Raw genomic sequence first — 12645 nt, 5'->3', positions numbered from 1 at the left:
TTGAAATGCAATTGCCTTACTTATAAAGACCTGAAGTAAATAATGAAATTGAAGATAAATAAGTCACTACATGATATCAAATATTTGTGAGTCACAATGAATAAGGCACGATCAGTTGTATTTGGCACATAGAGAAGAATATGTAATGCTGATATATCATGTTTGCATAAAATAATCTGAGGATGGACACATCATAAGATAATGAATCTAGTTTTGACTAACTAGAGTTTGGTTCACCTATGGAAGAATCTATGCAATGATATCTGTGGGAAGCCATGGGAATTTGATAATAATGTTTCTAACTCAGGGACATCAAGAATTGGTATTCCTTTGTTACTTTATAATTAATTTAATTCATAGGAATCAAAAGGAAAAATAAACAAATGGGGTTACATCAAAATAAAAAGTTTTTGCACAAAAAAGGAAACTGTCAACAAAACAAAAAGACAAAATACTGAATGGGAGAACATATTTGCCAATGATATATCTGATAAGAGGTTAATATCTAAAATTTATAAAGATAGTAGACAACTTAACACCAAAAAAACATAAACATAATGAATTAAAAAGTGGGCAGAACCCTAGTTGGTTTGGCTCAGTGGATAGAGCGTCGGCCTGTGGACTGAAGAGTCCCAGGTTCGATTCCAGTTAAGGGCACATGCCTGGGTTGTGGGCTCCATCCCCAGCATGGGGCATGCAGGAGGCAGCCAATCAATGATTCTCTCTCATCATTGGTGTTTCTATCTCTATCTCTCTCTCCCTCTCCCTTCCTCTCTGAAATCAATAAAAATAGATATTAAAAAATAAATAAATAAGTAAATAATAAATAAAAAGTTGGAAGAGACCTTAATAGCAGTGTGTGTCTCATATATGGCCTTCATTATCGTGAGATATGCTGCAGTAATCCCCCATCTGACAACGCTTTTTAGCATAAAAGGATATTGTATTTTGTCAAATGCTTTTTCTACATCTATTTAGAAGATCATGTTATTTTAATCTTTTATTCTATTAATGTGGTGTATTACGTTTATTTATTTACATATGTTGAAACAACCTTGCATTCCAGGGATAAGTTCTATCTAGTAATATCTATATATATAAAAGCCTAAGTGACCGTTACAACCAAACGACTGAAACAACTGGTCGACCAGTCGCTTTGACACACACTGACCACCAGGGGGAAGATGCTCAATGCAGGAGCTGCCCTCTGGTGGTCAGTGCACCCCCACAGCCAACCTCCCGCAGCCGGCCAACCTCCTCAAGTCCCTCCCAGTGGCCAGCCAACCTCCCAGGGGCCCTTCCCCACAGCTGACCAACCTCCCGTGGTCCCTCCCCTCAGTGAGCCTGCCAACCACCCGCGGTCCCTCCCCCTCGCTGGCAGGCCCCAATTAGCCTGGCCTCAATAGGGACTGGGTGAGATGGCCCTGATAGGCCCTGATTAGCCCTGATTGCTGGCCAGGCCTAGGTATCCCACCCGTGCACGAATTCATGCACCGGGCCTCTAGTTGTATAATATTTTTATGTGTTTTTTACTTCATTTTGCTAAATTTTTTTGACAATTTTTGCATATATATTCATCAGTGATATTGGTCTTTAATTTTTTTTGTAATGTCTCTATTTTTGATATAAGCATAATCCTGGTCTCAGAGAATGAGTTTTGGTGTATTTCTTAATCTTCACTTTTTGGAAGAGTTTAAGATTGATTGGCATTAATTCTTTAGTTGGTAGAACTTAACAGTGAAACCATGTGATCCTTGGCTTTTCTATTTGAAGTTTTTTTAAATTACTAATTTAACCTCTTTATTCATTACTAGTGGCCCGATGCACAAAATTCGTGCATTGGGGGGGGGGGGGGGTGTCCCTCAGCCCAGCCTGCACCCTCTCCAATCTGGGACCCCTCGGGGGATGTCCGGCTACTGGGGGATGTCTCTGTGGGATCGGGGCTAGGCAGTCAGAGATTCCTCTCCCAATCCGGGACCACTGGCTCCTAACCATTCACCTGCCTGCCTGCCCGATCACCCTTAGTCACTCTGCCTGCCGCCTGCTCACCCCCAACTGCCCCCCCTGCTGGCCTGATCGCCCCAAATGCCCTTCCCTGCTGGCCTCATGGCCCCATAACTGCCCTCCCCAGCCAGCCTCATGACCCCCAACTGCCCTTCCCAGCTGGCATGAGGACCCCCAACTGCCCTCCCTGGCCAGCCTCATGGTCCCCAACTGCCCTACCTGGCCAGAGGCCCTCCATGGCCGGTTAAAGAACACTTGCCTCGTGCATTTCTAACATATTATACTTCAGTAAAAATTTAACCCATGAATAATAATGGAATTGTATAATATTTCAATTTTTTTTATTTTTTCTTTATTGACTAAGGTATTACATATTTGTCCTTATCCCCCCATTGCCCCTCCACACCCCACTCATGCCATCACCCTCCCCCCTGGTGTCTGTGTCCATTGGTTAGGCTTATATGCATGCATACAAGTCCTTTGGTTGATCTCTTCACCTACCCCCACTCTCCCCTTCCTTCCCTCTGAGGTTTGACAGTCTGATCGATGCTTCTCTGTCTCTGGATCTGTTTTTGTTCATCAGTTTATGTTGTTCATTATATTCCATAAATGAGTGAAATCATGTGATATTTATCTTTCTCTGACTGGCTTATTTCGCTTAGCATAATGCTCTCCAGTTCCATCCACGCTGTTGCAAATGGTTAAGAATTCCTTCTATTTTACCACAGCATAGTATTCCATTGTGTAGATGTACCACTGTTTTTTAATCCACTCATCTCCTGATGGGCACTTAGGCTGTTTCCAAATCCTAGCTTGGTAAATTGTGCTGCTATCAACATAGGGGTGCATATATCCTTTCTGATTGGTGTTTCTAGTTTCTTGGGATATATTCTAAGAAGTGGGATCACTGGGTCAAATGGGAGTTCCATTTTTAGTTTTTTGAGGAAACTCCATACTGTTCTCCACAGTGGCTGCACCAGTCTGCATTCCCACCAGCAGTACATGAGGGTTCCTTTTTCTCCACATCCTCACCAGCACTTGTCATTTGTTGATTTGTTGATGATAACCATTCTGACAGGTGTGAGATGGTACTGCATTGTTGTTTTTATTTGCATCTCTTAGATGATTAGTGACTTTGAGCATGTTTTCATATGTCTCTTGGCCTTCTTTATGTCTTCTTTCAAAAAGTATCTATTTAGTAGATACTTTTAAAAATATCTATTTAGTAGATACTTTTAAAAGTATCATTGCCCATTTTTTGATTGGGTTGTTTGTCTTTCTTTTGTTAAGTTGTATTTCTATGCACCAATAGTGAGGTAAAAGACCTGTACTCAGACAACTACAGGACACTGAAAAAAAGAGGTAGAGGAAGACATAAACAGATGGAAGAACGTACCATGTTCATGGATTGGTAGAACCAACATAATTAAAATGTCCATACTACCCAAAGCAATATATAAATTCAATGCACTCCCCATCAAAATACCAACAGCATATTTTATGGACCTAGAATGAACTCTCCAAAAATTCATCTGGAATAAAAAAAGACCCTGAATAGCGGCAGCAATCTCGAGAAAGAAGAACAAAGTAGGAGGGATCTCAATACCAGATATCAAGCTGTATTACAAAGCCACTGTTCTCAAAACTGCCTGGTACTGGCACAAGAACAGATATGTAGATCAATGGAATAGTATAGAGAACTCAGAAATAGACCCAAACCACTACGCTCAATTAATATTTGACAAAGGAGGCAAGAACATACAATGGAGTCAAGACAGTTTCTTCAATAAATGGTGTTGGGAAAATTGGACAGATAAATGCAAAAAAAATGAAACTAGACCACCAACTTACACCATACACAAAAATAAACTCAAAATGGATCAAGGACTTAAAGTAAGATGGGAAACCATAAAAATACTAGAGGAATCCACAGGCAGCAAAATCTCAGACATATGCCGAAGCAATTTCTTCATTTATGCAGCTCCTAGGGCAATGGAAACTAAAGAAAAAATAAACAAATGGGACTACACCAAAATAAAAAGCTTTTGCATAGCAAAAGAAACCACCAACAAAACAACAAGAAAGACCACGGCATGGGAGAACATATTTGCCAATGTTATCACCGATACTTCAATTTTTTAAAGTGTAAGAAATAGTAAAAGGGTATAATTTGTTTTACAGAATGTTAATCAGAGAAAAAATACATACACCATATTAAATATAGTTATATAGACATAGATATAGATACAAAGATAAGTATAGATGTGAATTTTATTTATATGCATAAAATATAAATACTAAATGGAGAAACACAAGTCATTTAAAAATCATTTCCTCTACAGAGAGAAACCATGTGACTTGGCAAGTGAGGAGGATAGGGTTTTTAAATTTTTTTACATATTTATTTATTTTTAAATTGATTTCAGAGAGGAAGGGAGAGGGAGAGAGAGATACAGACATTAGTGATGAGAGAGAATCACTGATCATCTGCCTCCTGCATGCCCCACATTGGGGATCCAGTCCCCCACCCAGGCATGTGCCCTGACAAGCAATCAAACCTTGACCTCCTGGTTCATAGGTCAATGCTGAAGCACTGAGCCATGCCCACCAGGTGAGGATAGGTGGGGTTTTTTTTGTTTGTGTTTTTTTACAAAACATTTATTTTTATATTTGTAATGTAAGCTTTACTAATGTATTACCTTTTAAGGTATAAATGTCATAAATAAGTTGAATGTAGTAAGCAATACTCAAAACATGTCTACAGTGGCAGAATAATTAAACAAATATGCATAAAATACAAGCAAGAAATATATTTTTAAAATTATCATTGTAATTTTAGTTTGTGACTTAAATGTTCTTCTATTTTCTCTATATGAGCTTGCAAGGTATTAAAATTTTAATTGTATTATATATGTGTGTGTGTGTGCATATTGCATATATATATATATATATATATATATATATATATATATATATATATACATACTAGAAGCCCGGTGCACGAAATTCGTGCACGGCGGGGGGTTGTCCCTCAGCCCAGCCTGTACCCTCTCCAATCTGGGACTCCTGGAGGGATGTCCGACTGCCCGTTTAGGCCCGATCCCAGGATCGGGCCTAAACAGGCAGTCGGACATCCCTCTCACAATCCAGGACTGCTGGCTCCCAACTGCTTACCTGCTTGCCTTCCTGATGGCCCCTAACCACTTCTGCCTGCCAGCCTGATCACCCCCTAACCACTCCGCTGCCAGCCTGGTTGATGCTTAACTGCTCCCCTGCCAGCCTGTTTGCCCCCAACTTCCCTCCTCTGCCAGCCTGGTCACCCCTAACTGCCCTCCTACAGGGTTGATCACCTCCAACTGCCCTCCTCTGCCGGCCTGGTCACCCTAACTGCCCTCTCCTGCAGGGTTGATCACCTCCAACTGCCCTCCCTTGCAAGCCTGGTCCCTCTCAACTGCCCTCCTTTGCAGGCCAGGTGCCTCCCAACTGCCCTCTCCTGCTGGCCATCTTGTGGTGGCCATCTTGTGTCCACATGGGGGCAGGATCTTTGACCACATGGGGGCAGCTATATTGTGTGTTGCAGTGATGATCAATCTGTATATTACTCTTTTATTAGATAGGATAGAGGCCTGGTACAGGGGTGGGGGCCAGCTGGTTTTCCCTGAAGGGTGTCCCGGATCAGGGTGGGGGTTCCCTTGGGGTGTGGGGCAGCCTGAGCGAGGGGCCTGTGGTGGTTTGCAGGCCGGCCACGCCCCCTGGCAACCCAAGCAGAGGCCCTGGTATCTGGGATTTATTTTCCTTCTACAATTGAAACTTTGTAGCCTGGAGCGGAGCCAAGCCTGCTGCTCCCTCTGGGGCGGCAGCCATTTGTGTGGCAGTTAATTCACCTTCTACAATTGAAACTTTGTAGCCTTAAGCGGGTGGGCCCAGCCAGGGTGTGCGGAAAGCTTTGCTTCCCTTGTTGCTGCCAGCAACCCTGGCCTGCTCTCTCAAGCTCCATTCTGCTGCCAATTGTTTGAATTTGTTTACCTTCTATAATTGAAACTTTGTAGCTTGAGTGGAGGCTTAGGCCTGCAATGGCTATGGAAAGCTTGGCTTCCTCTGTTACCTGGGAAACCTTGCTCTCTGTGGCTGTAGCCATCTTGGTTTGGGTTAATTTGCATACTCACCCTGATTGGCTGGTGGGCGTGGCTTGGCTGGTGGGAGTGGCTTATGTAGCGGAGTGATGGTTAATTTGCATATTACCATTTTATTAGAGAGGATATATATATATATATATATATATATATATATATATATAAAGTGAAAGGAATATAAATGTATTTAAATATTCAGTGCATATCTACTGATCTCTTATGTTTTATTTCTAGCTATAGTTGTTATTAAAAAAGACTACAATGCACATCAGAACAACTGGCGTTTTCTTAGCTTCTTCCTGGCTTTGCCCTTTTGTATATATTCCATCATTGCACTCAAGAATCTAAATGAAATTAGGAAACTCTGCAACAGAAAGATCCCAGAACTTGATGGGTAAATATGATTATACAAATAATTTATTATCATAAATTGTACAGGTCATTGACCAGTGTCATAAATTTATATTATATTATAAAAAATTGTGTAGTTTACCTAAGTATCTGTTATTTTTAAAAATATAGAAATGGCATTTTTATAATTTTGGTTTCTTATAGTTTATTGTTAGCATGTATACATATATATCTCTTTTGATATATATTAAAAGAGGGATACAAATAAGTTAAGATTTTAAAACCAAATGGGGAACCAAAAGAACATTTTATGAGAAAGTGAATTACATTTCTCAGAAATTTGTTTCATTAATAATGTATTTATATTTACCCACCTTTCTATTTGTTATCAAGTAACACTTTCTCAGTCTTGAGAACTTGATCATGACATAGCCTTTTATTGTAAGTGACACAGGGACAGGGCATCAAATACATTCTATGTTAAATAACTTTCTATTTAAAAAGGAAATTGTAAATTTACAATCTCTGAAATCATTAACATTAACTCTCATGCACATTTACATGTTTTAAAATAAAATCATAGGCAGTTTCAGTTTCTCACCTAGGTTACTATTTTTTGCTTACAATAATTCCACAAGTTTGGATATTTCAAAGAACTCATAAGACTTCATAAAGCATATTCACCTAAGGATTCTATTATAAAACTAAAATGCATTATTGGCAAACAGAGTTTTAGACATGTAGTTCACTTTACATATAAAACATTTAGTTGGTTCTCCACATGGGTTCAAGAAAGTCACTGTATATGTTATAAATTGTAATTATTTTTGTTTGAACAGTCAATTATTTTTGTAACAGCTTTATTAAAATATACAATTTATATACCATGCAATTCACTAATTTAGATGTACAATGCAACAATTTTACTTTATTTACCAAGTTACGTAATTCTCACACAATCAATTTTAGAACATTTTTTAGAACATTTTCATCACCCTAAAAAAGAAATTTTGTACTCATTAGAAGTTACTCTCAGTAGTTATCAGGGGCTAGAGATTGGAGAAATTGGGAAGATGTTGGTCTAAGTGTACAAATTTCCAGTTACAAAATCAATAAGTTCTGGGGATCTAATATATAGCACAGTGATTAAAGATAGTAAAAGATGAAATTATGCAACTATTTGACAAAATCACAAAAAAAATTTGTTGATCTAGGACTATACTATATGCACATGTGAACAAATCATGAACCACAAAGAAAATTTAGATTTGGTCAAATGAAAGACATTTGAACTGAAAAGTAGCCTTTAAAGAGGATAAAAAGACAAACTATGGTCTAGTAGGATGTATTTGTAAGTCATATAGTTGCCAAAATTTTTCTACCTGCAAAATACACACACACACACACACACACACACCTTACCTTATAATAGACAAATATGCAAATTGACCGCACCTTCGCTACGCCTAAGCCACGCCCACCAACCAAGGCACGCCCACCAGGAAACCGTTGCAGGGATGCTGGGTGCGGCCGAGCCCAAGGCCCGGAAAGCCTCGGGCGGAGGCTTTCCCGGCCTTGGGCACCAGCGGGGAGCCTGCCCGGATCGCAGGAAACCACTGGGGTTCGGCTCCTGTGATCCTTAGCAGGGATGTTGGGTGCGGTCGAGCCCAAGGCCACCGCCCGGGGCCAAGCCCTGACCCTGAAAGAAGGCAGAAGGCGGTGGCCACAGCCAAGGCCTGGGTCCCCGGTGCCGGCAGAAAACTGGTGCAGGCAGCCAGGTGTATGAAGGTCTATTGCACGAATCTTCGTGCAAATGGGCTACTAGTATATATATAAATTCAAACCCAAAACCTAAACAAAACAATAGAAAAATGGGCAAAGAAAAAACATGGAATAGGCTGAAGGAATATATAGATAGCAAACAAGCACATTACAATATGACTGACATAATGAGTCACTGGATAAAGACAAATTAAAACCACAATGACATATCACATTTCTCCTAACAGAATGATCTAGATAAAAAAAAAAGTAGTGATTATAGCAAATCCTGATAAGAATGCAGAGAACATGATAACTTACACATTGCTGTAAAAATTGCAAATGTATAGATACTCTGACAATCAACTTGTCAGTTCTTATCATACAACCCAGCAATTTCACTCTTGCATATTTATCCCAGACACAGAAAATTTAGGTTTACACACAAACCAGTACATGAACATTCTTAGCAATGTTATTTGTAATAGCTACAAACTGGAAAACACAGGAGCCCTCTTAAAGGACTTTCACTCAGACTCTTATGTGCATGCACTCAGCTTGGGCTTCAGTAGAGGGACAGTGACTCAGGAGGCCACCAAAAATCATACAGAAGAAGTTGAGTTGCATGGCTTCAGGGTGAGGGCTGGAGGGATCACCACCATTGCCACTGTGTTGAGCCCTCCTCCCACTTGGCCAAATGTTGATTTGCATTTCAGCTCCACCTGCTCCACCTTAAAACTCCCTACCACCATGCCTCACTCAACTCTCACACCAACCAATAACTTTTCAGCAGCAGGCATCCAGCCTTGGCCATCTCCATAGTATGTCTTTAAAAACCCTTAAAGTTCCACAGGCCCCAGGCAGGAGATGGCTGGTCTCAGTGCGCCCTATAACTTATGTTAAGTGACCTCAGGCTCAATATTTGCACCATATCTGAATTTGCATTAACCTGATAAATACCATTTCCCCCACCCTAGTGACTTCCAAAAGCACTGCCTGACCCAACTTGTGATCCACCCAAGAGTCTTACAGCTCCAAGTCTTATGGGCAATAGGCAGACAATGGCTAGCCTTGGGGGCCCTTGCCTTTTGCTGACCTGCTTCAGTCCCAGTGCTTGCAACAACCAGTCTTAGTTCGCAGTGTGGTATCTCCAACACGCATCCAGATCCAGCACAGGCAGCTATCAAGTATAGAACACTTTGTAGGTACTAACTGGTAGCCCCAGGTTGGTCACTGGCAGTGTCTGACATCGTCCTATCCCAGAGCCACCCCTCAGATGCCCTAGAACCAACATACCCGTTGCCCAACTTCAACCCACAACAGAGAACAACCCAATCATATTCACAAGCTGCAAAACCCCAGGGTGGTCTCAGTGGACACCAGACTCCACTGTGGAAAATGCCACTCTGGGGTCATCCACGCACAGCAGCTCATATGCTGTGGCCATGGCCAATTTTCGCAGCCAGTCAGCCTGAGGGTGAATCTGACCTACTTTTGTGCACAGATTCATGAACCAATGGGGTCCCTTGGCCTGGCCTGCAGGAATCAGGCTGAAACCAGCTCTCTGACATCCCGCTAGGGACCTGAATTGTGAGAGGGCAGTTCTCAGGTAATGCACCCTGGAATTGGGCTCCCTCTTCTCTGGTTCTGGGTGTGTCACCCGAGAACCGCAGCTGCCAAGTCACCACAGTTCACCAGCTCTTGCATTGAGCATTCACCCACTGGTGGCCATTGTACATCATAGCTACCAGTCAGGTGGTCAAACAGTCAGACGGTCACTTAGGCTTTTATATATATATTGATAGTATTTGAAGCCCTAGACACAGCAATCATATAAGAAGAAGAAATAAAATATATGAAAATTAAAAAGGAAGAAGTGCAATTGTCATTATTTACAACAGATGACATGATACTATGTTAGAGAGAATCCTAAATATTCCACCAAAAAACTATTAGAACTGATAAATTAATTCAACAAAATAGCAGGAAAGAAAATTAATATTCAGAAATCAATTGCATTATTACACACCATAACATGTTAACAAAAAGAGAAATTTAAAAAAACAATTCCATTCATTTAATTACATAAAAATATAATAAATTAAACCACTGAGGTAAAAGACCTATCCTCAGAAAATTTTAAGACACTGAAGAGAGAAACTGAAGATTCAAATAAATGGAAGCCTGTACTATGATCATGGATAAGAATTAATATAATTAAAATGCCCCATACTACCAAAAACAATCCTTATCAAAATACCAATGACATTTTCCACCAAAATAGAACAAATAATTCTAAATTTTATATGGAACCACAAAGAACCTGAATAGCAACAGCAAAAGAACAAATTTGTTGGTATCATGCTACCTGATATCAAACTATAATTCAAGGCTATAGTAATCAAATTAGCATGGTACTGGCATAAAAACAGACACATCTCTAATAATAAAAGGCTAATATACAAATGGTTGTTGTGCCCTCACATAGTAATGACCAATCAGCAGAAGGTTGCATCTCTGCCTGGCGCCGGGCGGGGACGTGACACATGGGCGGGATTTGATGGGGGTGAGGCTAACCAGGTCTGGGTCTCCCCCAGTGGAGGTGAGGCTGTCCAGGTCTGGGTCTCATGCAATTTTAAGACGTGTGCAGGTGGATGGGGACTTGACTCTGGGTCCTGCAGCACACCCCAAACTCTGACAGGAGGGAGGAGGGAGGCGGATACCCACACCCAGGACCCACACAGCAGGGTAGCGGCAGTTATAGGAGATCAGGCTGGCAGGGGAGAGCAGTTAAGGACCATCAGGCCAGGAGGAAAAGGCAGTTAGGGACGATCAGCCCAGCGGGGGAGGGTAGTTAGGGGTGATCAGGCTGGCAGAGGAGCAGTTAGGGGCATCAAGCTAGCAGGCAGAGGCGGTTAGGGTGATCAGGCAAGCAGACAGGCAAGCAGTTAGGAGGCAGTGGTCCTGGATTGCGAGAGGGATGTCTGACTGCCCCCCAGGGGTCCCGGATTGGAGAGTGTGCAGGATGGGCTGAGGGACCAACCCTCACCCCCCGTGCATGAATTTCATGCACCGGGCATTTAGTAGATCAATTAACAGAATGAAGAGTGCAGATAGAACTCACACATATATGGTCAATTTGTATCTCAGAAAAGAAGCAAGAATATACAATGTGATAAAGGCAGTCTATTCAATAAATGGTGTTGAGAAAATTGGACAGATAAAAATTAAACTAAACTACCTTCTTAGTTTAAAAATCATACACAAGAATAAACTCAAAATAGACAAAAATGTATATGTAAAACCATCAAACTCCTAGAAGAAATCACAGGCAGTAAAACCTCTGGCATTGCTCTTAATAATATTATTTCCTGCTATATCTCCACAGGCAAGGGGGAAAAAAAACCACAGATGGAACTATATCAGACTAAAAAGCTTTTGCATTGCAAGGAAACCGTCAACAAAATGAGAAGACAACCTATTAAACTGAAGGATATATCTAAACTAATAAAAGGGTAATATGCTAATTAGATCGGGTCGACAAGACATCTTACAGTCATCCTGCCTTCCCTCTGGACAAAGCCATGGTGGCAGAGGCCAAGGCAGAGGCGGTTAGGGGCTATCAGGCCGACAAGAGAGAGCAGTTAGGGCAATCAGGTCTTAGGGGTAATCAGGCCTGCAGGGGGTCAGTTAGGGGCCATCAGACTGGTGAGGAGGGCAGTTAGGGATGATCAGGCCAGCAGGGGAGGGCAGTTAGGAGCAATCAGGCAGGCAAGCAGAGGATTTAGGGGCAATCATGCAGGCAGGCAGGTGAGTGGTTAGGAGCCAGCAGTCCCAGATTGCGAAAGGGTTGTCTGACTGCTGGTTTTGGCCCATAGGGATTTGGCCAAAACCAGTAGTCAGACATCCCCTGAGGGGTCCCGGATTGGAGAGGGTGCAGGCCGGGCTGAGGGAACCCCCCCATGCATAAATTTCATGCACCAGGCCTCTAGTTTGCCAATAATACATGTGATAATAGCTTAATATCCAAAATTTATAAAGAGAGATTTTTAAAGGGGAACAAAACTTTTATTTTATTGTTATTCTTCATCTAAGGATATTTTCCCATTAATTTTTAGAGGAAGTGGAAGGGAGAGGGGGAGACATAGAGAGAGACACATTGATGTGAAAGAGATACTATTGATTGGTTGCCTCCAGCATGCACCCAACCAAGGCTGGTGATTGAGCCTGCAACCAAGGTACATGCTCTTTACTGGAATCGAACCCAGGACCCTTCAGGTCACAGGTCAATGCTCTATCCATAGGAAAGTATTATGCTAAGCAAAATAAGCCAGTCAGAGAAAGACAAGTATCACATGATCTCACTCTTATGTGAAATATAATGAACAAAATAAAC

The 12645-nt window shown here is 41.5% G+C and overlaps 1 protein-coding gene across 1 annotated transcript in view; it reads left to right on the top strand.

Moving 5' to 3' along the window:
- Window positions 1-12645, top strand: part of LOC307104494 (disintegrin and metalloproteinase domain-containing protein 18-like) — a gene marked incomplete at both ends in the record, with an annotated part of 88643 nt that overhangs the window by 69526 nt on the left and 6472 nt on the right. The window contains one exon of the mRNA XM_079779380.1: window positions 6372-6531. Within this exon, the coding sequence (XP_079635506.1) occupies window positions 6372-6531 (160 nt within the window). The remainder of the gene's footprint in view (window positions 1-6371; window positions 6532-12645) is intronic.

This window comes from Cnephaeus nilssonii (genome assembly GCF_951640355.1).
Source record: "Cnephaeus nilssonii genome assembly, chromosome: 8".
Taxonomy (NCBI): domain Eukaryota; kingdom Metazoa; phylum Chordata; class Mammalia; order Chiroptera; family Vespertilionidae; genus Cnephaeus; species Cnephaeus nilssonii.
The sequence above is the reverse complement of the archived record's forward strand: the minus strand, read 5'-3'. Positions and strand labels throughout refer to the sequence as shown.